The sequence below is a fragment of the Strix aluco genome, chromosome 13, assembly GCF_031877795.1.
Source record: "Strix aluco isolate bStrAlu1 chromosome 13, bStrAlu1.hap1, whole genome shotgun sequence".
Taxonomy (NCBI): domain Eukaryota; kingdom Metazoa; phylum Chordata; class Aves; order Strigiformes; family Strigidae; genus Strix; species Strix aluco.
Window position 1 is genome coordinate 12285644 of NC_133943.1, and position 24345 is coordinate 12309988.

General features: G+C 59.1%; 1 protein-coding gene across 3 annotated transcripts; it reads left to right on the plus strand.

Annotated features, from left to right (window-relative positions):
• The first annotated feature begins 665 nt into the window (after positions 1 to 665).
• On the plus strand, positions 666 to 24255 carry AFAP1L1 (actin filament associated protein 1 like 1). 3 transcript variants are annotated; one of them, XM_074838197.1, is made up of 19 exons: positions 666 to 718; positions 14597 to 14725; positions 15288 to 15371; positions 15740 to 15837; positions 16001 to 16112; positions 16509 to 16607; positions 17304 to 17515; positions 17881 to 18060; positions 18781 to 18867; positions 19163 to 19256; positions 19404 to 19556; positions 20006 to 20217; positions 20647 to 20792; positions 21168 to 21246; positions 21348 to 21462; positions 21675 to 21839; positions 22043 to 22269; positions 22515 to 22643; positions 23023 to 24255. In XM_074838197.1, the coding sequence occupies exons 1-19, from the start codon at positions 703 to 705 to the stop codon at positions 23044 to 23046; spliced, it is 2361 nt and encodes a 786-aa protein (XP_074694298.1). In that variant the 5' UTR covers positions 666 to 702; the 3' UTR covers positions 23047 to 24255. The 3 variants fall into 3 exon arrangements, with proteins under 3 accessions (XP_074694298.1, XP_074694299.1, XP_074694300.1); XM_074838198.1 differs by having other exon boundaries at positions 22088 to 22269; XM_074838199.1 differs by having other exon boundaries at positions 22091 to 22269.
• The last annotated feature ends 90 nt before the right edge of the window (positions 24256 to 24345 follow it).

Consider the following 24345-nt stretch of genomic DNA (forward strand, 5'->3'; position numbering starts at 1 on the left):
CCACGTGCGGGACACTCCCTCGCACACCCCACAAGTCGCCGAAGCCCAGGTGTCCCCTGAGGTCTTTGCTGGGGAGGGACAGTGCTGGTGGCACGAGCGCGATGGCCAGGCAGAGGCTGGGAACGTGAAGGACACCAGGAGGGAGAAGATATGAAGGGTTTGGGGTGGGGGGGAGCAGGGGCAGCACGGATGAGGCAGGGAGTGAGGTGGTGAGGGGGAGCTGTGCCTGCTCACTGGGGGTGCGTTCAGGCAAGGGAATTAGTTCTGGATCTTTGCCCGAACTGAAGTTGCCCAAACCAACAACCCCAGCGGGCAGGCAGCGGGCAGTGGGCCGCTCTGGACCCCCACCCTTCACGGGGGCAGCACCCGTGGGAGATGCACGGGGTTGGGGGGAACCCCGGGACACCCTCGGCCCTGCGAGGGGGGTGGAGGGAGGTGGGTGCTGCGGGGCTGCACACGGGGGGTCACCAGCGATGGGGACAGACTGTCCGCCCGTGCTGCCGGCGGGGGCACCTCCAGGAGGTCTCTCGGTGCCGTGCCGGGCCGTGCCGGTGCTCGGCGCTGCCGTGCACCGAAGGAGGGGCGGGCGAAGCGATTGGCCGCTCCGAAGGCGAGACCCGGCCCCGCCGGGCGGTGGCTACCGGTGACACTCGCCCGCCCGCGCCTCCCGCGGCGGCCGGTGCTGCCCGCGGCTCCGGGACCATGGACCGTCTCAGCGGTAAGGGGGGACGGGGCGGGGACGGGACGGGACGGGACGGGACGGGACAGGCGTGCGGGTGCGGCTCACCGGATCCATGTGGGACCCTGCCCCCGGGGTGCCTTTGCCCCCCCACCAGCCCTGCGGCAGGGCCAGTTGGGACACAAACTGGTACCAGTTTCCCTTTGCTGGTCAGATGGGTGACAAGCCAGCGGCTTGTAAGCAAGTCTGTGGGGTGTAAGCACTTGTTGGGGGAAATTATGGTCATAGAAAGGGAGGTGGCTGGTGTTTCCAGATGGAGCTGATCGGATCCAGAGAGTTTCCCTAGCTGGGGAAGATGCCGGTGGTCTCGTAAAGCCATGGAGGGCCTGATCCCCACCCTGCTGGGAAGCGGCTGCGTTCCCACATGTGTGTGATTCCCGCCTGCAGCTTGTGGCATCGGGCTCACGTAGCTGTTAGGCTTTGATCTGGGATATGAATAAACCTGCCAGGGCTTTGGGCCAACTTTGCAGAGAAGGTCCTGGCTTTCTGCTGGGGCTGGCAGGTCCCCTGGAGGGAGCAGAGGGAGGCTCGCAGGGGGATTACTGCTCCCTGCAGCTGAACAGTGGCCTGGGGCTGCAGAGGAGGAGCAGGTGGTGACATGGTGTAGCATGGGTGTCCTGGCCCTTGACCGGTCCTTGGAAGTGCTACAGAAGCACCACCCAAAAATGATAACAGGCAGCCAGGGGCTGGGACCACACTAAAGTCCAAGGGCGGTTCAGGCAGTGCTGCATCTGCAGCTCTGGGGCAGCACCAGAAAGACCCAAGGGTCAAGAGTTCCCCTTCCCGATGTAAAAGGATGGGGTGGTGTTTCCGCAGTGGAAACAGGGTTATGAGGAGTTTGACTTTTGGGCTGCAGCTCACGGTGTCAGTGCTCAGAGAGCTATGTCACTGCCCAGCAGCCCAGGAGGGCACAGGGACAGTGACAGGGACAGCCTTCCCCCACGGCTGCAAGCTCGCCCTGCCTGCCAGACAGGGTGGCTTTGCTAGCTCTGAAGGAGGGTGCTGTTGCAGGAGGGGGAGTGTTGTCAAACGACATGTGATGCCAGAGCTGTCCTTCAAGGTCCCAGAGGTCCTCACTGATGGGGAGAGCAGAGGGTCTCGGCTTCCCTGTTCTCTTGCTGTGTGAACTGGTGGGAGGCTACCCTGTTTGCATCCTAGCCCACCCCAAAAATCAAACCTGGGACCTCACTGCAGGGGAGGGCAGGGGGTGCCTGGCATGCTGCAGAAACCATCCTGGAGCATCATGATGACAGGCCCAGCCATGGTGCGGCTGCTTCGCGGGCTGGCCCTGCCAGGGGAGATCCGCTCTGCTGTTTTATCCCTCTCACTGGTGCCCACTGTGCTAGTGGCAGCAGTGCCTGCCTGCTTTGCTTTGAGTGCTTGTAACAAATTGCTGTTGGCACCTGGGTGGCTCTTTGCTAATGTAAACCTCCTCCAGACCCTCCTGCTCATCACCCAGATCCGCTGGATCCCTCTGGGGGCTGTGGCTCGTGAAGGGAAGGTGTCGGGGTCTCACCAGGCTCCTTCCCTAGCGCAAGGGGTGCCGGGTCTGGTGGTGAGTAGGAGTTCTGTGCCCCATTCCCAGCCTCTGCCTGCTCTCTGGCAGCCCCTTTCTTCACCTGGAGCTCTGCTCAGCCCCAGTGTGTATCCTCACTTGCTCTTGCTTCATGATCCGTCAGCTTCTTCATCATTTTCCATGCTCCAGCTGAGCCTGCTGCCTTCCCCGGCAGGCTGAGCAGCACTCGGTGCAGGGCTCAGCTCTACACCAGCAGCTAACTGGGGGAATTGGTGCTGCGGGCTGTTTGCGGAGTTGTTTCAGGTTGTGCTCATGGAGAAGTGCATGTGTGTGTGATCTGGGAGGTGATCTGTGCTATGAGCCTTTGCTCTAGCAGGGCTGTGCTTGCACGTGGCTTCTCCTTGTTAGAGACTCTTCCCTGACCTTTTGTGCTACCAGAATTTAGGTCCTGCACCAAACTTATCTGGGGTCTAAATCCAGCAAAGCCAGCAGAGATGTGTCAGGGATAAACTTGGCTCCAGCTTGCCCACAGGAATGGGGAGGCTATGGGGTTGGTGGGAGGGAGCCCAGATCATTCCTGACCTGCCGCCTGCAAGCTGGCAGCAGGAATCCCACCCGCCCCACGCACGTAGCCCAGTGGAAGGGGGTGCGGAGTGGGTGAGAAACACAGATCGGGCCAGCTGTTAGCACGCCAGGCAAGTGCCGAGCTCTCCCCCGCATTGCAGCCATTCCTTCCGCTGGAAACTCAGCTGCCCAGGCCCACCGCCTGTTTATAGCCAGGGAGCGTGCGGGGAAGGGGGCTGAGCCCACCGTGTGCTGCCCTGGCCCCACCGTGGTGGGCAAAGTGGCGTGGGAGGGTGGCCCCAGGGATGCTGATGCCAAGCAGAGCAGGGAGGTACTGGAGTTATTTGCCCCTCTGTATCTTCCGATATCCTTCTGTGTGCAACACTGCCCTTAACTGGGGGAAACAGGTCTCGCTGTAGGTGCTGGATCCCTGTTGAAGCCAACCTGGCTGCTCCGGAGGGGCACAGACCTGCCCTGCACCTCACGGGTGCCTGCTGTGGCAGGGGCTGCTGGAGCAGGGAAGGAGCGGGCTGGAGCCCTTACTGACTGCTGCAGGATAGTGTGCTCCAGCCAGAGACCCTGGGGACTGTCCTAGCTGCCTGGGCTGTCTGGAAAACCTGCCTCTTTCCTGCATTTGCTCTTGACCTGGAAATGCTGTTTTCTGGTGCAAATGTGCCAAGCTGAGAGGCTGGCGTGCCCTTTGCTGTGGAGCAGCGCTGAGCCTTGATGTGCCTGAAATCCTCTCGCCTGCAGCCGGCGGGCAGTCCTTATCCCAAACCAGGACAACTTTGTTTAAGGTTTTGAAGAAGTTGTCTCATCTCAAACGGTGGGAAGGTTTTTCAGAGGAGGACAGGGAGTGAAAACTGGGCTTGACTCAAGATTTGCCTGTTGTCCAGTAGCCAAATAACTTGCTGGGGACAGGAGATAAGGATTTAGCAGAGTGGAGACTTGAAGTGGTTTCTGGCATCCCAGCCTCATGTCCTAACCCCTTAACCCTTCCCTACACTGGCTACTATCTAGTCTGTCACAGCTAAAGCTCTCCCCTGAGGAACATACATCTCCTCCTGCATATAAGGAACCTTAAAAATAATGGCACAACTGTCAGTCCTGCAAAATATCTATTAAATGTCACTCTTCCAGAGCAAAAGCAGGACAGTTGGGTTGGAAGCTTCCCAAGGAGCTCTGCATTGTCTCTGCCAGCCCTGCCCCACTGCCACACAAACAAGGGGCTGGCACCTCCTGCCAGGGCACCCACGGGATGAATAGAGCAGGTCCTGCCACCCACCGGAAGGGCACCCGTGCAGCCACCAACAGCTTCTCGTCACGCTGCGGCACTAAAAGCGGTGGCATTCAGGGAGCTAGGTCTCTCTGCAGACGCCACACTAACAATCTGCAGTCTCCACGGTGGGGAAGGATGAAAATAACTTCTTTGGCCCTCCCGCCCCCATGCTCCCCCCATGGCATGACTGCTGCAGTCCCTTTCATTTTTGCTGCTGATATGCCTCTCATCGCATCAAAGGCAAGCTCTTTGGCAGGCAGGGAAAACACTGATGTTTCGTAACAGTTAGGAACGAAAACAGATCTTTGCTGCAAGGGGTTTCCATGCTCAAAATATTTTTTCTTTTTTGAAGTGGGTTTCATGTGCATGTGATCCTGGAAGTGATAGCAGGGAGCTCTGGGAGACGCAGCTCTGATTGCTGGCAATTAGCAGGACGAGTAAGGAGCAGCTTGAAGATTGGCTTTGGATTTCTTCTGGGGTTTTTTGAACATTAAACCCACCCAACCTGGTGATGGGGAACAGCCCCTTTTTGGCTCCTTGTCCAGTGGGTTCAGCCTCCCGTTTATGTGGTCCCAGTGTCATCTTACACTTTGGGAAACTGAGGTTGTAGAGGACAGAGCCAGGAATAGAAGTTATGCAGCAACAGGTTTGATAGCTGGTTTTTGTGTCCTGGAGTTTAAAAGCAGATACGGTGAACCAGTCCTGGCACTGACAGAGCCATCGGCAATAACCAGAGCAGTCACATCTTCCCCTTGTGCTCAAGCCTTTCAGCTTTCCCATCGGGATAAACTGGCTTTCCTGCCTCTCCACCCCTGCCCCGCAGGAGTTAAGTGGGTAGGAAATGCTGTCAGCCGTGGCCTTGCCGCTGCACCTGATGCTCCTGGCGGAGCGGGGCAAGGGAAGGAAACGGAAGGGCTGTTCTCAGCTGAGAAAATACGCTTATCCTGCCCTCTGAGGGTCCTCCGGGGCAGCACGGCCCCGGCCCCCAAATGCGGAGACTCTCTGCCATGCCCTGCCTGTCACAGCGCAGGAACATCGCTTTCCTGCAGGGACAGGGCTCAGGTGGCCACTGAGAGGGTCCCAATCCCCCGCCAGGCAGGGGGGACTCCCAGAGCTCCTGGGAATTGCTGCAGTTGGGGCAGGGATGCTAACACAGGAGGCCAGGTGATGGGCACTTGTGTTCCTCCCCCTGACTTTGCAGAGGTATTTCCCCCACAGGGGGTCTGTGGTTTCTCCTCCCACCACCTCTGAAAAGAGCGATCCACATTGTGCAACGTGACTGACAGCATTTTGGAAAGCGGAGCTGGCTGGCGGCTAATCCACCAGCTCCTTGCAAATCCCACGCCCTCCCTGCCCATACCCTGTCAGGTGAGGGTCCCGTACCCTCCTCTGCTTCTGAAGGTCCAGGCACAACCACCTTGTGTGACTCTTCCTCCTAGAAACACGTGTCAGCCCTGCCAGCCTCCCTGCATCTTGGTCTGGGGGAAGGGGGATGTACAGGACACAGAGAACAACCTTTTGGGAAGCAGAGAGCTTTCCGCCTCTATCAGTGGGGCCAGGGTGGCCATTTTGGAGATTTGGGGGCTGGAGGACCCATCCGGCCCTGGGTGGTAACGTGGCTGATCCTGCCTGGGCGCAGGGCAGTGGGGAGGGCATGCCCGCCAGAGAGCCGTCATCAGCACCGGGGTGCTGAGTCAGCAGACTTCCCACTGCCCAGCCTGCAATTAGCTGTAATTCCTGCTGTCCTGGAGGCTGAGGTTTGGTGGAGATGAAGGGCTACAGAGAGGTGAGAGCTTCAGGTCCCTCCAGCTCCGAGATAACAGCAGGCAGGAAGGAGTGACCCAGCGAGGCTTCCCGGTGCTCTGACTGCCATGGAGGGTGGTCACAGGAGTGGCCAAATAGCTGTGGCACTGGTCCCGGGGACTCTCCTGGTGCTGGAGGGGAGCCCAGGCCAACCTGCTGCTCCCTGTGCTGTGTAGTTTGTTTGGGAAAGGCCGACACCAAAACTTTGAATGGAGAAAAGACAGTTTATTCTGAGTTCTGACTAATCCTAACATCTCCCCTCTGCCTGAAGCTTGTTTTTTATACATTACTCAGCAGGTCTCACCCCTGCCTGACTATTCCTTTAAAGGGCATCTCAAACCTCTCTTTTTCATTCATTATTTAAACATGTTCTCCAGCCAGCAGCCTCTCAGCCCTGCTCCCAGACTGGCCCCGCAGAGCATCCTGCCACGCACCCACTGAGGCTGCACCGAGTTTTGAAATGTATCCTGGAAGTACTGAATGTGGTCCATGCGTATTTGCAGAGCTAATTGTGTTGATTGGGCTGAGCCATGGCTGAAAACAACTTGTACCTGAGGTTGGGAGCCCCCCAGGGTTCAGGGCAGAGGGAGGAGGCTGACGGTGCCTTGCCTGGGGACACAAGCAGGGTCACTCAGTGATATCTCACCCAGGTGCTTTTATTTGCTCGACTTCTTGCTGTGCTCAGCACTAAGAGAGGGTAATCCAGAAACACCCCCTCCACTTGTGGGGCAGGGGCAGCTGCAGCCCCTTCAGGTTAGAGGGTTTGTTTTTGGTGAGCTAAAGTAAACCTCCACAATCTTCTCCAGGAGGTGGAGAAAGCGCCCCTAAGCTCTCAGCAGCTGGGGGACAGCCCCTGGAGAAGGACTCCTGCTGCAGAATGGGGCACCAGAGGGTCGTTATCTGCCCGGGTCACAGGAGATGTTTGTGGGTGATTTAATCAGCCTGTTAATGATTACCTGCACCGCTTGTGAAGCTGCTGGGAGGAAGGACATCCCTGCAGCCCAGCAAGGGCTGCCCCCGGGGTTTCTTCCAGCAGTGATGCCAGTTCAGAGAGCCTCGGCCTCTCCAATGCTCATGGCTCTGTCAGGGGCTCCCTGGGGAGGTGACACCCCTCTATGAGTCACTGTTCAAGGGGACTGGGGTGCCAAGCAGAGCAGGTGGGGTGAGGGTGCTGCAACCCTGAGGGAAGGCTACAGCTCTGGGTGTGTGGTTGCTACCACTGTGGGGGAGATTTTCCACCCACAGCCCTGCTCTCAGTGTGAGTATCGCCAGGAGAGCCTCGACCCCAGCTTGGGGCTTTGCTGCAGGGCAGCACCCCTCCCTCTGGGCCATGCTGCGAGGGGTGCGCTGCCAGCACGGGGCTGGGTGGGAAGGGAACCACCGTGACCCCCTTGTTCTCCAGGTTCTCCTTTAATCCAGTTATACACAGAAGAGGCTTGACTGGCCCCACAACAGTGAGTGATGGCTTCTGCAGTGTGTGAGCTGGCAGGGGCGTGAATGTGAGTGATAATCTTTGCCCTTTGCAAGCTCTGTCGGCCTGTAATTACCCTTCTCTCTATTCAGAACGTCTGTTTTCTAGTTAAAGACTGTGGGGAGGATGTGAAACTGTCTCTCCTCCAGAAAAGAGTGCACTAGGATGGGGATGTTTGGAGTCTTGTTCCTGTGTCCGATTCCTTTGTGCCTGGCTGGCTGCACTGGGCAGAGCACCAGCCTCAGGTGTGTGCTGTGGCTCCCCTTGCTCTTCCCTTTTTGGGGGGTGCTGAGGACTCTGAGAAACCCGTTCTGCAGAGAGGGCCAGGGTGAAGCAGGAGAGCTTGGGGAGAGCCTGGCTGAGAGGGCAGCTCTGCTACTTGGCCCCAGGTTGGACTTGCTTCTCGGCCGGTCTCTGCTGGGATGGGTGAGCAGCTGGGAGCGAGGCCATGCGATAAGGTTTTCTGCAGAGCTATTTATACTGGGGAGCTGAGCCACTGCTGGCAAAGCTGGGCCAGACGCAGGGCCCTTTACACAAGAACTGCTGAAAGCAGCTGAGCTGCCTGTACCACTGGAGCTGTGCTAGGAAAGGGGTGACCCCCCCAAGCTGCTGTCAGCATTGGGATGTGCATCTGCAACAGATGGGGCCACAGATGAAGGAGGCTCAGCAGGCACAGCCAGGGCAGCCTTCTTGCTATTTAACCTCTCTGGTTGCTCATCTCCCCCTCTCCCAGGGCTCGAGCAGGACGGAGGGGCCCTGTGAAGCCTGTGGGCTTCATTGTGTAAGGAGAGAAGCCAGCGGGTGACTGTGCTGGGAGGGAGAGCAGGTGGGGGACCTTCTTCCCCCTCGAGCAAGCAGGTTTCACGTTCATGTCCCGGCATTGATTTTCTGAGGTTATCAGTTAAGGATATTAGTTACTGTAAGGTCACAATAATGATATCCCCAGGAGATGTGCATCCCTGCCCTGCCTGCTGCACCCTGGCTTGGCAGGGCATGGAGTGTGTAGTGGGGTGGTGGGGAGGCAACAGGCAGGTGCCAGGAGTTTAGGGGACAAGTCAAAAGGTTTGAGCTCGCCTTGTGCTCCACAATGCTCAGGGATGCTGCAGCACGCAAGCTGGGAGCCGCTGGGGGAGCAGGGATGGCTGCCAGGAACCTGGGGCTAATGGCAAGGGGGTGGGAAGAGGCACTGGCTGGGGTAATTGGAGAGCTGGGAAGGGTTCTGGCTTCTGCGGGCTTCTGGCCACACAGGAGCCAGCCCCAAGCTCTCAGGCTCCTGCTGACATTGTTGGATGCCAAGTCAGAGGTGCTCCCCCCATCCACCCCACTCAAGGAGCCCTTGTTTCCAGGGAGCAGATGATTCATGTCGTTGAGTTACCCCTTAGAAAATCTTCCACTGTTATGGGATGTTGTCAGAGCTCAAGTGTGATCATTGATAGTTGGCTTTTCTCTAAAAGCCCTCAGGGCTGGAGCACACCAAGTTGCTGCCGTGCTGGCAGGAGGAGGTACTTTCCAGGCTGGCATTCCTGGCCCCACCAGCCCATCCCAGTGATCCCAGTTTGCCCCACACCCAGCTGGTGATGGCTGGCTGGGAAGCTGAGCCTGGCTGGCAGGGATACCCTGCTTGTCCCTGCCACCTCCCGGGGCCTGAGTGCTGCCCTTCTCCTGCCTGCTTGGCAGGGTGCTCCTCCTGCCCGCACCGGAGGCAGGGTGCAGGCAGGCAGTGGTCTGTCCTCCTGTCTTCTGCACAAAGGAACAATTCTGGGAGCTCCACGCCGCCCCCGCCATGGCACTTCCTTGCCAGCTGTGTGCCTGCCTCCTCATCGGAAAGAAACCTCCCTGGGAATGGGAACAGGAACTGCCCCCAGGAGCTCGGCAAAGAGATCAGGAGGCTGTGGCCTTCCTCAAGGAGCAGCAATGGGGGAAAGCTGGTCCCGCCGAGGTGGGAAGCAGCATGCGGAGGCTTGCAGGTGGCTCAACATCAGCCCATGGAGAGGGCAGAGTGGTTTGTGTGTGCTGCAAGCGGCTCCTCTGGCAATGCTGGGCCTGTTTGTCCCACAGGGTAGGCAACCTGCGGTAGGGCTGGGGTGTCTCCGCTGCTGTCACTGGGTGCTGGGGTAGCCCCCGGCTGTGCCCCTTTCCCTGGCCCACACCCACCTATTTATGGCATCCCAGGAGCTATAAGTGTTTGTTTACCACTGGTGGCGGCTCTAAGCAGCCCTGCGCAGGCAGGCAGAGCATCCCAGGGCCTTGCCCGCACCGACAGGAAGGATTTATTTTTGCTTGGTTTTTATTTTAGCTACAAACAATGGCCGTTACTCCCAGCATCCGATTTCCCCCCGGCCTGCCTCGCCCCCAGCCTTCACCTGGCGTGGGAGGAAGCGTGGCCAGGGGCAGGCAGAGGATGCGGGATGGGGGTCCCCGTGCACCTCCCACTGCAGCAGCCTCAAAGCATTACATTACTGTGAAACATCATGTTCCCTCCCCGGGACTCTCTTTCAGTCTGCAGACCGTTTTGCTTGGGGTGACAACTCCACATGCATTGTCTTATCTCTCCTGCTGCAAAAGCTGGGTCTATACACCAGGAAACTCCTGCTTTGGCTTGGCTGGAGCCTCTTCCTCCTCCTCCTCTTCCTCCTCTCTGCAGGTTGCTGGAGCAAGACCTGATTTTTGCTCCCATGACAGAGCAGAGGCCGGGGAGGGGGAGATGGGCTCTGCAGCTGCAGGCTGTGCCCAGACCCTTATCTCCGCACTGTGGAAGCGGGTCCCTGAGGGGGAGAGCACTCGTGGGGTGTAAAAATAGAGCTGGCCTGGGTGCAGAGTGGAGAGAGGTGGCGACATAGCTCCTCTGCCAGCATTGTGCTTGGTGCTGCTTCTAGGGCAGGCTTTAGCAGCAGAGAAAACACTGCCCCATTTTCTTGAAGGGCAGCAGCGTCCTGCCCCAACTCACCCCATCCCAGAAAAAATAACCTGGGTCCTCCCAGCCCAAGTAAGCTAATGCTAAAGCCATCTGCTGCCATGGTTCCTGGCTTTGCCAGGCTCAGAGACCTCACTGACATCTCCCCATCCCACCACAGCAGTGGGACAGGCTGCAAACATGGAGAGAAGTGAGTTTCTAGGAGGGGAGGCTGGCATCGCTCCCTGTCCTGGGATGTGTGTGTCCAAAGCCTGAGCCCATCAAAGTGGTGCAATCCCACAGGATTTTGGTTGCAAGAGAAGCCCCAGAAGAAAGCAGCAGGTGGGAGCCATTTGTCAGCACCAGAGGCAGACGAGAGGCCGGAGGTGTCCCACGAGCGAGGCGGTGGCGAGGCAGACGGGGACACGAAGTCCCTTTTTGGCTGTGTCACCTGCTCAACGCCTGCAGCTCTGATGTGCCGCCTTCCCCTCAGGAGCCCTTTGATGTCCTGCCACCGCCTCTGTCCCTGGGCTCCACAGTTTCATGCCGCAGTTGCCAGAGCCCCCACGGGCAGGGTTGTGCACCGACACCAGTGCCCACCCTCGGCACACGAGCCCAGTCCCCTGCCCGCCCCGGGGTAACGTGCCTGTCCTTGCTCACCAGGTGACCTTGGGTCAGTCACATCGGCCCCGGCTGCCCTCCACGCAGCAACCCTGTAGCAATCTCTCCTTGCTTCCTGCAGCCAGCCCATTAACCTTATTTAGGCTGGAAGCCTAACGAGTGTAGGAAATTAATTCCTTCCCTTCCTCCGCTCCCCCAGGCAGAGGCTCGGCTCAGCAGGCCCTGTGCCCTCCTGGGATCACAGGCCTCTTTGACTGCTCCCCCCCCCGCCCTTGTATTTTGGAGGATGTTTAACAAGGGAGATGGAGGGGACAGCTCAGCTGGGGGGAAACAAAGGCGCCTTCAGTGCTCGCCCCGCGCCGTGCTTCGTGTGCCCCGGCTCAGAGCTGGTGCTTGGGGCATTGCTGATGAGCTCACCCGCCTGCCATGCCGGGTGAGAAACCTCACTTATCGGGCACTCTCATTTCTTGTGTGCAGCAGGGTCTCCTCGCCACACACACCGCCTGCTTTGTCACTATTAATAGAAACCGGCTTGCCCTTTTGTCCTCAGCTGGTCCAAAGCCTTGACACAGGAGCTGGTGGTGTGATGGGAGGTGTCCTACACATGGCAGGGGATGGGGATGCTGGGGAGCACCACGGCCTAGGCTTTGGTGTGCTGTGGGAAGCTGATGTAGGGAACGTGCATGGTCCCCATCTCCTCTGTGGGAACTCATGGCATCTTGCTTTTTGTCCCAGCTGCTTCCTTGCTGGTCCACTGGTCCCCTGCCCCACCAAGTCCTTCAGGGGAGGATGTCTCACCTGGTCTGGAGACCACCACCACATTGCTGAGCAGGAGGCTGCTCCCATCCTGCCTGTGCAGCGCTCTGCAAACATCCCAGGGAGGATCTGCCCCTCTTCCCTCCCTTCCTGCCTCTGCAGAGGGGCAAGGAGAGGGCCGTGGGAGCCAAGTGCTTACCCTCACTCATCACACACATGAGGCTCTCACATGGCCGAAGCAGGTCCCCTCCCCGGGAGGTGTGTGCTGGAGGGGGGCAGTGAGCAAAGCATCAGCAGGACCTGGGTCCTCTGGCTGCCTGTCTGCTGTGGGGTGTTTTTCCAGCTCAAGGAGTAGGAGCCCTGTGGTTGCCCCCTCCTTCCCTGTGGGCTGGGAGATGCTGCCAGCTCCCTAGACTTGCTTGCTCCTCCTGGAGCTGTGCTGAGGCTTCTTCCCCTGCCTGGGGGCTACCTGTCCTGGTTTGGCCTGCCCACAGGAGACGGGCGCTGGCAAAGCTGCTCTTACTGAAAGGGCTGAGGCTGCTGTTTAGCTTGGCGCTGGGGAGGGAGGAGGAAGCAGAAGGTCTGTGGAGATAGAAAGCCCATCGGCCAGGGCGGCAGGAAGAGATTTGTGAGCCGCATCCTGCCTCGCGTCCTAGGGAGGCGGCGATTTGGGGCCAGGCATGCTGCCTCCTTGCCCAGGGGTTCATCTTGGCCGGGCACTGATCCACATCAACCCACTCATGTTGGGATCCCCTTCAGCTGAAAACCTTTGAAACAGCAGTTGGTTTTACTGTGCTGTCCCTGCTTTGGGCAGCAGTGCCAGCCTGCTTCCCGCCAGTCCTGGGAGACTTGCTCCAGGCCGTGGCTCACAGGGGTGGAAGGTGAGCACTCACAATCCTGGGTCAAACCTGTAGCAGCCCAGTTTTTGATGGGTGTTGGACAGAGTGGATGTGGTGTTTGGATAGGGCCCAGCAGAAGCTCATTAAAGAACATGAATAACGAGGATCCCATCAGCCGCAGCAGTGCAGCATCCTGCCTTTCCCCTGGGAAATATGCCCCATGCCAGCCCTTGCTGCTGCCCAGCTCCGCTCTGCCAGGGCTGTAGGGGCAGACTGGGGATGGGTACAGCCTAGGCAGGGTGTCCCCAGCGCTCCATGCCGCCAGGGCACATGCTCTCCCCTCCTTGCAAACCCCCCCCATCAGTCAGCACGTCCCAGCTGCCTCTGTGGTCACCTCTGGCCTCTCCTCCTGTCCCTGGAGACCCAAAGCCAGCTGCACACTGCCCCAGCTGTGCTGCCATGACTTTTGGTTGCTGCAAGAGAAGGGATCCTGTTCATGCTTGAAGAAACAGAAGCTTTTTTTTTCCGCCCTCTGTAGCCTTCAGAGCTGCAGGTTTGCTGGTGTCCCTGGGCCTGGCCTCTCCAATGCAGGCCATCTCCCGCAGGCACTGGACCCTGCAGGAGCTACCCTGGGTGCCAGTAGAGCTGGGTGGGTGCGTGGTCCCAGGTAAAACAGGAGCTTGGCTTTGGATCCAGCTCAGTTTTGTCTTATAGGAGGATAAGGTACAGGGATGAAGATGTCAGTGCATGCGCAGAATTGGGGTTGGGGGAGCTCATGAGAGATTTGGATTCCAGAGCTCACCTTGTTCAAGTCCTCCCCATCCTTCCCATCCCTGGCCAACACATTTTCCCAAAACTGTGGGTCAGCTGTTGCCAGCACCGTAAATACTGCTTTCAGTGATGAATTTTTTTTGTAGCCCTGCTCTGGTGTGCAAATACCCAAGTGTTTTCTGGAGCCTTGCTGCATGGGTAAACCCACAGCTGCAGCGTGCTTTTGCTTCACAAAAACCAGCCCATGAATCACCACATCAAAGAGAAAACCCGCAATTTTATGTGTTGCGCCTGTGATGGTGATTTGCGGTGAATTCTCTTTTCCTGCTTTTTCTTGGGCTCTCCCTATCTCCCCTGCCTGGTTCTGTCTGCCGGGCTGATACTGTGTTCAGGGGCAGCAGCAGCCAGGAGCTGGTGGGTACTGGGATCCCACATACTGGAAAGCCAATGAGCAGCGGCTTCTGGTGTGGTTCCTCTTTGCCAAGATTTCAGCTGCTCTGACCCTCTTGGCTGCCTCTGGGGCCGCATGGGTTGGTGTTGGACTGAGGCTCAGCTAACACAGAGCCGGGTGGGGAGAGCCCCTCCTGTGCTGCAGTCTCCATCCCCTCCCCGGGCACCTTTCAGGTGCCTGTGTGGGGCAGGGACTGTCCCTTGAGGCAGTGACTCCGTGCCTGGAGGGAAGAGTGGGCTAGCCTTGGAGCAATGTGGATGAGCTGGGATGATGCAGGCGAGGAGGGACAGCAGGGCAGAGGAGATGCTGGTGGTGAGCGTGGGGAGGAAGGCTCTAACCTGTGTATGGGGACCCTGTGAAGGTGGCACTGGGCTGGGTGGTCACAGGTGGTCTGGGCACAGCAGGGGAACATGAATGTCCCCCAGCAGGCAAGGGGTGGGAGGACATCTCCTTGGGTGGCATTACCAGGTGGCTCTGGAGCTGGCATTTGGGTTTCCTCTCCTTCCTTCCTTCTCTCCGCCACCACCCAGCGTCCGTCACAGCGAGGGGCCACCAGAAGCAATGACACACTGTCGGGAAAACAAAGGTGTAGTTTTATCTGCATGGAAAAATATGTGTGCTGAGCCCTTTGATAGCGGTCCAGTAGCCCTGCAGAGCTGGTGTTTCCATTCGTGGGCTCAGCAGGCTTCATCCCGGCGTCTGCGTGCAGATGGAAGAGCTTGTGCAGGGAAGGAGCACGTATGCACTTAGCAAACACTGCCTGAGCTGTGCTGGGCCAGCTGGGAAAGACCCTCACCCTGGGGCCTTCCACACATTTCAGCCCCTTCTGCCTTGTCATAATCTCAGCACCCCAATGGCACCTTGGCTGATGGGCTTTTTCCTGTTCTCTCCAGTGCTGGACCAGCTCCTACCAGAGCTCAGTGTCTTGCTCAAGCTGCTGGACCACGAGTACCTGAGTGCCACCACACAGGAGAAGAAGCTGGCTGTCTCCACCATCCTGCAGAAGCTGCAGCCACCCGCAGGTCTGTGTCTTGCCCCTGCAGTGCCTGCTGGCTGTCCACAGGGTCAGTGGGTGTCCCCAGCAGCTGCCCTGGGCCAAAACCCCAGTGGGGTAGGGAAAACCATCTGCAGGGCAGGGATGAGCTGCCCAGCGTCCAGCATCTGCTCAGCGCTCTCGGGGCATTTTGATCCCCACTCTCTCTTCCTAGCTTCTCCCCGCGCCGAGTGCAGGGGCTGGCGTCAGCCCTGCGGTGGCTGCAGGGGGGCTGCTCCCTGCGGAAACGCCACTTCACAGAGCTCTTCCTGCCACCGGTTTCTGCTGAGCGCAGGGGTTTCCGCGGGAAGGCCAGGAGGGCCATGCACCTGGGGCTTCACAGCCTTCCCACCTTCCTGCCCTCCTGGGCGGGGGGCAGCAGCATCCCTGGGGGCTCCTCCGCTCCCCAGGTGCTGCTCTGGAGGAGTGTCCCTTGGCACGGTGGGATGAGCTGGTGTCCTTGGGTTGGTGTTTGTGGGGAGCAGGGGTGCCGGTGCTTGCCCCGGCCACCCTGCCCATCCCCGGGCTGAGAGCATCCCCCTTGCTCCCAGGGAAGGACGTGGATTACATGTATGTCAACACAGCGTCCCTGAGCAATGGCACCAGCTTCGTGGAGTCTCTCTTCGAGGAGTTTGGTACGTGCAGCTGACCCAGAGTGATGCCCTGGGGGTCATACTGAGTGGGTGCAGTGCTGGCCCTGGGGCCCCCACTGACAGCAGGGGTTCTTGGGGCATGCTGGGGAAGGATAGTGAAAGCTGTATCCTTGTGTCCATGGTGGGCTTCATCACCCTGGGTGCATGCTCCTGCTCCCCTGTAGCTGTCTGGGGGCTGGCCACAGGGAGTCCACGCACCAGCTGTGTTTACCAGCAATACCCATCTCCCAGCACCTTCCCAGAGAAGGGCCATGGGTGCTTGCCTTGGGGGTCCCTGAAGGCCATGGCTGAGGAGGCCAGCTCTGGGGTTTCCTGCTCCCTTCACCCTCTCCGCTTACCCCCCCGGGCAGACTGTGACCTGCGGGACCTCCAGGACATGCAGGAGGAGGAGGGGGACACCAGCGATGGCATTGGCTTGGAGCTGGCGAGGAGCCAGACAGCAAAAACTGTAAGTCCCTGAACGCCCAGCTGTGAGGTCTGCTCTGCACCCGCACGGGGAGGTGGCAGTGGCTGGGGCTAGGACCCCCTCCTGTCCCCTGCCACCACAGTAGCTGTTGGAACTCATGACCCTCTCCACTGCCTGGCTAATGCCGGGGGTGTTTCTGCTGTAGGTTCCTGTGGACCCTGCTCCGCCACTGCCCACCACTCCCCCGCCTGAGGATTACTACGAGGAAGCCCTGCCCCTGGGCCCTGGCAAGGCCCCCGAGTACATCACCTCCCGCAGTGAGTCCCGCTCCATGCTGGGGCGGCAGGAGGGTGGGGGGAATCCCACAGGCTGCCCGCTGCACCCCCTGCCTGCCTGCCCACCTGGCAAAGCTGGCAGCCCTCGACAGGCATGATGGTTCATCCTCGGGAAGAAAACATTGCTGCTCCAACCAGCATCGCTCCTGTTCCAACTCCCTTCCCATCCCGCTGTGCTGTTATTGCAAGGAGTTGTTTGCTACGGCTCAGCCGAGAAGGGTGTGATGGGGGGGGGGGTTGGAGCCACATGGGGACCAATGCTGAGATGCCCTGGGAGGAGGTGCTTTGCTCTGCCCCAACTCGTAGGCTCGCTGCTTGGAGCATCCTTGGGGGGAAACCAGGTGTAACAGCCCCAGCTACCCTCTGCTTCCTCCACAGACAGCTCCAGCCCCCCCAACTCCATTGAGGATGGCTATTACGAGGATGCAGACAGCAACTACCCCGTCACCAGGATGAACGGGGAGCAAAAAAACTCCTGTAAGTATCTGGGTGCCCTCACCAGGGAGAGCTTCGGCGATGTCCAGCCTCAAGGCTTGAGGCTGGGCTGGGGGACAGTGGGGTTGAGGCTGTAGGAGGATGTCTTGTGTGTCAGAGGCTGCTGGGCAAAAATCAAGGAGTGAGGAGTGCTCTTTGTCATGGAAGCCAGAGCCCTCATGGTGCGGAAGGGATGTAATCGGTGCCATGTCTGCCATCACTGTGGGAAAGGGGTGTCCCTGCCTATGCAGCTCTCATGCCCTGCATGAGTTGCCTCTGGCACAGCAGAGAATGGCCAGGGCAGGGACACCACTGCAGAGCCCAGCTCCTCCGTGCCCTACGTGGGCGGTGTGGGGCAGAGGGCCAGCTCGTGATCCTCTGTTGCAGGTAGAAGGTTTAATACAGACTTTCAAAGTTTGAGCCTTGCAAAGAAATAAGCCAGCCTAGGGGTTTGGATAGATGCACCTGGGACTGGAGTTTGGCCCATGAGCGTCCTGCCTGGTTTGGAAGGGAAATGGAGATGGCTGGGGTCAAAACACTGCTGTTTTCAGAGGATGACATGGAGCCCATCCATCCCTGCACCCAGCCCAAGGCTGTGCCGGAGCCTGTCGGGCACGGGGAGCCCTGGCAGTGAGCGAGCATGCCTGGCAGGCAGGACCCTGGGGTGCCATTTGGGGTGACTCGCCCACTTCCTTCCAGACAATGACTCGGATGCGATGAGCAGCTCTTACGAGTCATATGACGAGGAGGAGGAGGAGGGGAAGGGCCAGCAACTGACACACCAGTGGCCGTCAGAGGAAGCCTCCATGAACCTGGTGAAGGATTGCAGGATTTGTGCTTTCCTGTTGCGCAAGAAGCGCTTCGGACAGTGGACCAAGCAGCTCACCATCATACGGGACAACAAACTGCTGGTGAGCCCAGAGCTGGTGGGGAACAGAAACCCGGTGGTGGGTTATGAGGATGGTTGGGTCCAAGCTGAAGAAAAATAGCACTCTCCAAGCCAAGACCCTGCCCCAAGGGTGACACTGCCCTGCAGGACATGCAGAGGCTGCTCTCGCTTCCCTTGCAAGTGAATGGAGGGCTCCCCTTTTTTGGGACCCCATGGAATGAGAGGGCACCCTGCAGCCCTCCGCTGCCGAGGCTTTTGCAGAGACTGAGCCACCTCCATCTGTGCCACCTGTGAGGGACCCCAAGAGGGACCCCGGCCCTGCCCGGCATAGCAGTGGGACAGGCAGGTTTTGGCTGAGCCCTGAGCAGTTCCCTTCACTTCCCCTAGTGCTACAAAAGCTCCAAGGACCGGCAGCCACACATGGAGGTGCCCCTGGGCCCCTGCAACGTCATCTACGTCCCCAAGGATGGGCGGCGCAAGAAGCACGAGCTGCGGTTCTCGCTGCCGGGGGCTGAGGCGCTGGTGCTGGCTGTGCAGAGCAAGGAGCAGGCTGAGGAGTGGCTGAAGGTACCACGGCTACCTCCTGCTTCGCTTGGGGTCCCAACGCTCTCCTTGGCATCCTCCCTCACTGAGGCGGGGAGGAGGCTTCCCTGGGAAAGGTCTTGCACCCCTGGAAGGGGAAGGGGGCTTTGCTTCTGTCTCTTATCAGCTGAGGGGGGGCTGGCCAGCTGCTTCCCAGGGTCTGGGCGTCTCCGGCACTGATAGTCCCCGCGGGGTGGGGATGTTTGCTCTCCCCCTCCTCTTCCCCATGGCCTTTTCCTGCCTTTGTTCAGGGGCGGGAGGCGGGGGCTGTGGGGAAAGGGCCACGGGTGGGAAAGGAGCCTCTGTGCACATCACAAACCCAGCTGTTACCCCAAATGTGAGAGAACGGGGTTATTTTACACATCCAGGGCAAGCCACACTGTGCCTGCCCATAAAATGGGGGGTCATGAGCTGTCCTGTGCTGGCAGGATGACTGTGCGACTTGGCACCCAAGTCCCCCACCTGAGATTTCCAAAATCTATGACAAAATCTGCAAAACTGATTGCAGTTTTGAAGGGTCCAAGGTGTATGCAATCCCCCAGGCAAGCCCTGAGCACAGCTTGCTGTCCTGTCCTGCAGAGACCAGGACCTCTCTCCCCATGGTTCAGCCCTGCTCTGGCAGTGAAACAGGAGTGTGCTGAGCCAGGGAGAGTAGCCCTGGCCCTTGGGTCTGGTTTGAGCGGCTGCTGGGGGCTGTCTCCACAGGTGATAAAGGAAGCCAGCAGTCCAGCAGCGGGTGGGATCGAAGCCCCCACCTCCCCGGTATTGCCGTGCAAGATGGACCTGGATAAGGTGATGGTTTCTAACCGCCCTGCTGAGGTGCTGCTGGGGCTGCTGCAGCCGAGCCTGGGGAACGTGAGACTGGGGGAGCACTGAGCTTCTGGTGCTGCACGAGGAGTCCTTCCCATCCTCGCAGCAGCTGTGGGGGCTTATGGGTCTCCCCGCTACTGGAGAAGGGGAAAGGGGCTCCCCTGGCACCAGGGGACATCCCAGCCCTGTGCGGGAGAGAGGAATGGCTGATAGTGGCCATTGCTGGGGGCTGCGCTGGGGGACACTGCTGACAGGGTGCCTGTACTCTCCCCCACAGCGGCTGTCGCAGGAGAAGCACACCTCTGACTCGGACAGCGTGGCAACGGGTGAGACGGGTTCCCCGGCAGCCCGCAGAGAGCCTGGCGAGCACGGTACAGCCCCTGCCCCCAGCCAGGCGGGCAGTCCCCCCCGCTGGAGCTGCTGGCTGTGCACACCACAGCTGGGGAGCATCCTCTCCCGGTGAGGGGGGATGCCGTGTCATGCACTGGGGGCACACAACTACCCTGTCCTCCTTCCAGGGAAAGGCAAAAAGAGTGGCTTGGCTGACCTGAAGGGCTCGATGAGCCGGGCAGCAGGGAAGAAGATCACCAGGATCATCAGCTTCTCCAAGAAGAAGCCTTCCCCCGAGGACACACAGACCTCCTCCACCGAGGAGGACATCCCCTGCTGTGGTTCGTGTGGGCCAGGGGCTCAGACAGGGCTCAGCTCACGCAGGGCTGGGAGCGGTGGGGAGCTGGCATCCTTCCCTCCAGCCTGGCTGTATGGGGGGCGGTGGGGTGGGGGCAAGCTCTTTGAGCTGCTGGAGGGCTGAGACTGCCTCAGGCTACAAAATGGTGCCCAGTCCCAGCTCTGCAAATTCCTGTGGTGCATGGGGAAGGGGCATGAAGTCACCTGTATCCCAGAAAACAAGCTTGGGTGACTGTGTAGCACTGAGCTGGCATCTCGCCTGGGCCCAGGGTGTCCCAGCTGGCTCTCTGTGGGGAAACTGAGGCACAGAAGGGCCAAATGAGTAGGGAGCCATGCCATAACCTTAATAAAACCAGCCATGTCTTATTAAAGCCTGCCCGGGGTCCAGCCGAGCAGGCACTGAGAGTCTTCCCTTGGTCCTGCTACCCCCCAGGCTACCTCAGCGTCCTGGTTAACCAGTGCTGGAAGGAGCGCTGGTGTCGCCTGAAGGGCAACACCCTATACTTCCACAAGGACCGCACTGACCTGCGGACTCATGTGAACGCCATCGTCCTCCGGGGCTGTGAGGTGGTCCCAGGGCTGGGCCCCAAACACCCCTTCGCCTTCCGCATCCTTCGCAACGGGCAGGAGGTGGCTGCACTGGAGGTGAGCAGGCAGTGGGGTGGACAGGGTGTGCCGGTCCTGTGAGAACGGGGTTGTCAAGCTGGTGGAGCATCTCCTGTGATGATCAACACTTACATGCAAGCAGTGCCTTTTTTTCCCCTTCCCTGCACGTTAAGGAAGCCCAGGGCATCACTGGGGTGAGCCAGGGGCAGCTGTGGAGGTATTTGCAGGCTGGAGGCAGGGAGGAGGCTGGCAGGGCTGAAGCACACAGGTTGTAGGGGGTGGCTGGGGGTTTGGGACTGGGACCTCCTGCATGTGCCTGTGTACTTTCTCTTGAACACTCCTAAGTCTTGCACACACACTTCGTGTTGGAGGGCCCTTCCCCACAGCAGAGCTTTGTGTCAGGAGGCAGGAGCGAGGGCGAGGGGCCAGGAGCTGGGCATGAACCCCAACCCTTTCTCTCTCCTGCAGGCAAGCTGCTCTGAAGACCTGGGCCGCTGGCTGGGTCTCCTCTTGGTGGAGACGGGCTCGCAGACGGCACCGGAGGCCTTGCACTATGACTACGTGGACGTGGAGACGATTGCCAACATAGTGACAGCTGTGAGGCACTCCTACCTGTAAGGCTGTCCTCCTGCTGTGCCACAGGCTGGGGAGGGGCTATGCTGGGGGCAGAGCATTGGGCTGGGCATGGAGATCCTCTGTCTGCTCCCTAGAAAAGGCATGGACTGGGACACAGTTTGTGCTGTGATCTCAGGGAGAGCCAGTGTTCCAGGGGTTGGTCACTCCTGAAGCAGGGCAGTTTTCCTTGGGCAGGATGGAAAGTGGAAGGTGTTTCATCAATGCTGACTCAAGGGATACACATGGTAGAGTAGGGTAGAGTGCCTGTGAGTGAAGCTGGGAGAGCAATGCAGGAAGCTCTCTGAGATGGAAGGGTTCATGGAGGGGCTGGCAAGGATGTCCTGGAAAGGAAGACCCCATCTCTCCTCCTGCAGGTGGGCCAGCTCTTCCCAGGATCACCGGCCAGACTCCTCCCGTGTGGTGTATGATGACGTCCCCTATGAGAAGGTTCAGGTGAGCGTGGCTCCATGGCTGAGCTACAGAAGATTCCCCAGGGAGCCTTGGCCAGGCCTGGCAGGTATTTCAGCACTCTCTCCCTCCCATCCCTGCCACAGGCTGAGGAGGAGCCGGGGCGGCCAGCAGGAGCCCAGGTGAAGCGCCATGCCTCCTCCTGCAGCGAGAAGTCACGGCGGGTGGACCCACAAGTGAAAGTGAAGAGGCACGCGTCGAGTGAGTGGCTGTCCGTAGCTGCAAACCTCGCGGGGGGGACGCTGGCCAGTGCAGGAGGACGCTGTTTCCCCAAGGGGACCTGCAGCCAGGCTGGGGCTGGCCGGCTCCGGCACATGGGTGATGGTTTGGCTGTGCCAGCTCAGCTGGACTGCATGTGGCATCAGTGCAGCCAGGGCCAGAGCCTTCATGACGGGCTCTCCTTGTGCGTGCAGATGCCAACCAGTACAGGTACGGGAAGAACCGGGCCGAGGAGGATGCCAGGCGATTTCTGACAGAGAAGGAGAAGCTGGAGAAGGAGAAAGCATCAATCCGCAGTGAGCTGGTGTTGCTGCGGAAAGAGAAGCGAGAGCTGCGAGAAGCCATGAAGGGCAGCACAGGTAGGTTGGTGCTGTCTGAGCACTGTGGCTGCTCAAAGACACTCGGGTAGAGGGGGGAGGCTGCAGAGCTGGGGTGGGATGGGGACGCTGGGCTGGTGGTGGCATTGTGGCAGTGAGCCAGGCTGGCTGCAGCATGCTGCTGGACTGGCAGCCCCATCTAGCGTCCCTGTCCAGAAGGATGGTTGGCTTCTCCACCCCCACAGCCTCATCCCCAGACAAAGGTGCTGAGCTGGGTGTGCTTGTGCAAGCAGGGACGAAGCTGCAGGACCTGGAGCAGCGGGTGGCAGTGCTGGAGGAGCAGTGCCGGGAAAAGGAGGAGCGCCGCGTCGACCTGGAGCTCAAGCTGACCGAAGTGAAGGAGCAGCTGAAGCAGTCACTGGCGGGAGGGCCAGCCCTGGGGCTGGCTGTGACCAGCAAGGCTGAGAATGGGGTACGCATCCCTTCTTCCTCACTCTTGCAGCTATGGCTTCCCCCAGTGACGGTGCTTGGGGTGGCAGGGGGAGAAGGGACATTCCTGCTGCTTTGTCCCATTGTGGACAGAGGTGGGAAGCAAAGCATCAATTAGATTTGGCCACAGAAGTTTTGACCTCGTGACAGTCTGTGCTTTTTTTCCTGGCTGTCCTTGCTTCCTGGGTCTCCTAAATCCTCCTCCTTCTTTCTTACCCTTTTCCACAGGAAGCTACGAACAAGCCAAACGGGAGTCCCCCTGAGCACTTGGTCCCTGTTAACTGTGCAGCTGAACTGAGGAAAAGAAGTCCCTCCATCCTCCCTGCCAACAAGGGAAACGTGCTGCGGAAGGCCAAGGTCCTGCTTTGCTTCCCCTCTTCTGCCTGTCCCCACAGGAAATCTCATCCTTCATCCTGTCCCCCTTCCTTGACCGTAAAATTTGGGTCTGGTGATGCACCCTTTCCCAAAAGCAGGGGGTCCTGCCGGGGTCTCCTGCAGCCAGGCTGGTCCAGCTTAGCGACACTCACTGCTGGCATGAGCCCGGCTTGCAGGGAGACCTGAAAGGTGTGGGCCTGGGTGGGCAGGGGAGAGAGCATCATCTCTATGATGACCGGGGCAGCAGTGACCCCAGGCTTTGAAGATGCTGGGGTGGTCCAAAGCTCCTAGTAGGGACGGCTCAGTGCTCACTTCTCCAGCGATGTCTCCTCATCCCCCACTTTTCTTCCTTTCTGTGCAGGAGTGGGAAAAGAAGCAGACTTAAGCTGGGCTGCGGGAACGACTGCCAAGCCCCCGCCGGACACTGGGGCTCATGAAGGAGCTACAAGCCCCCTTTCTCTGAGGCACCAGGAGGGTGCTGGGAAGGCATGCGGGGGGAGATGCCCTCCCATGGCCCACCACTGCGGCACCATCTGCCTCGTGGGCAACACTATAAACCATGGGGAAGGGAGTGGGAGGGGGATTTGGGAGGAGGGTGGGGAAGGGGAGTCCTTCATGGATCAGAATCACATACTACCAGGAAACCCATCTCTGGGGGGAGCCTCCCATGGGGCCAGGAGTTCGACGCAAGGTGTGTGTGCCCATGGTGGTGTGTAAGGAAGGAGGGGAGAGCCCGGGGACTGGCAGCCGGTGCTGCCCGGCAGGCATTCTGATTTATCAGGATCAGTGTGTGCCACCCTGGGGACACAGGAGGCCAGGCTAACACTTTCCAAAGCGACCACGGACTTGTTGGGTTTTTTTGGCCCCCTCGGTGTTGGACTTCATGAGCTGCTCAGGACCAGACACTTCGGAGACACCGATCATTAGCCCTGCTCACTGCTCCCAGCTCCGCAGGGTCTCATCTCAGGGTTCCTCATGTCTTGAGCTTGCTGTGCCTCAACCAAGTGCCTTTGTCCAATATTTACTTCTTGTCCTCCAGGCAGTAAGGGTGAGAGCACACTGGCTTCCCTTGGGAATGAACGAAGCTCAAGTGTCAGCATTTGAAAGCAAATTAACAGTGGATACCTTTCAACCTTGCTAAATAGCTTAGAAGTGCTTCAAAGGGCTGAGGCTGGAGGCAGCCCAGCTCTCTCTGCCCTAGCCCCATGTCAGCTTTTGGGAAAGAAGGGAAAAGGACAGGGTTGTCTCCTGGCCAACAGTGCATTCACACTATTGCTACTGCAGTCAGACACAGTTTGCCAAGGCATGTGGTCAAAATGGCGCAGAGGGAAGTTTAAAAATTTAAAAAAAAAAAAAGGTGCTTTCAAATGAGGAGACTGGAACAGAAAAGAGAAAGAGGAAGGTTTTAGCACAGGCAGAAACAAGGGACAGGAATAAAAAGGAAAGGCCCGGTCTTTTGTGCCAGGAACAAGGGAGCAGGCCCATCACCCACTCATGCTAATGACTGTCACAATTAACCTTTGGAGCTCGTTCTTTCAAAGCCCTCTTGTTAGTAACTAGATAAGCAGCTTTTAATAAAACACTGGCACTGTCATGCCCCTTCCTCTGGCTGTAGGGAGCACGGTGGGTAGACTACTCCTGCTCACAGTGAAATGGGCCAGGGCGGGTGTGGGGTGAGCTCGGC

What these genes read in the sequence shown, in the direction of transcription:
- AFAP1L1 (XM_074838197.1), top strand. An exon ending in GCAAGATGGACCTGGATAAG is followed by an intron (nt 18,868 to 19,162) that starts GTGATGGTTTCT and finishes TCTCCCCCACAG; the next exon opens with CGGCTGTCGCAGGAGAAGCA. An exon ending in GCTGTGAGGCACTCCTACCT is followed by an intron (nt 20,793 to 21,167) that starts GTAAGGCTGTCC and finishes CTCCTCCTGCAG; the next exon opens with GTGGGCCAGCTCTTCCCAGG.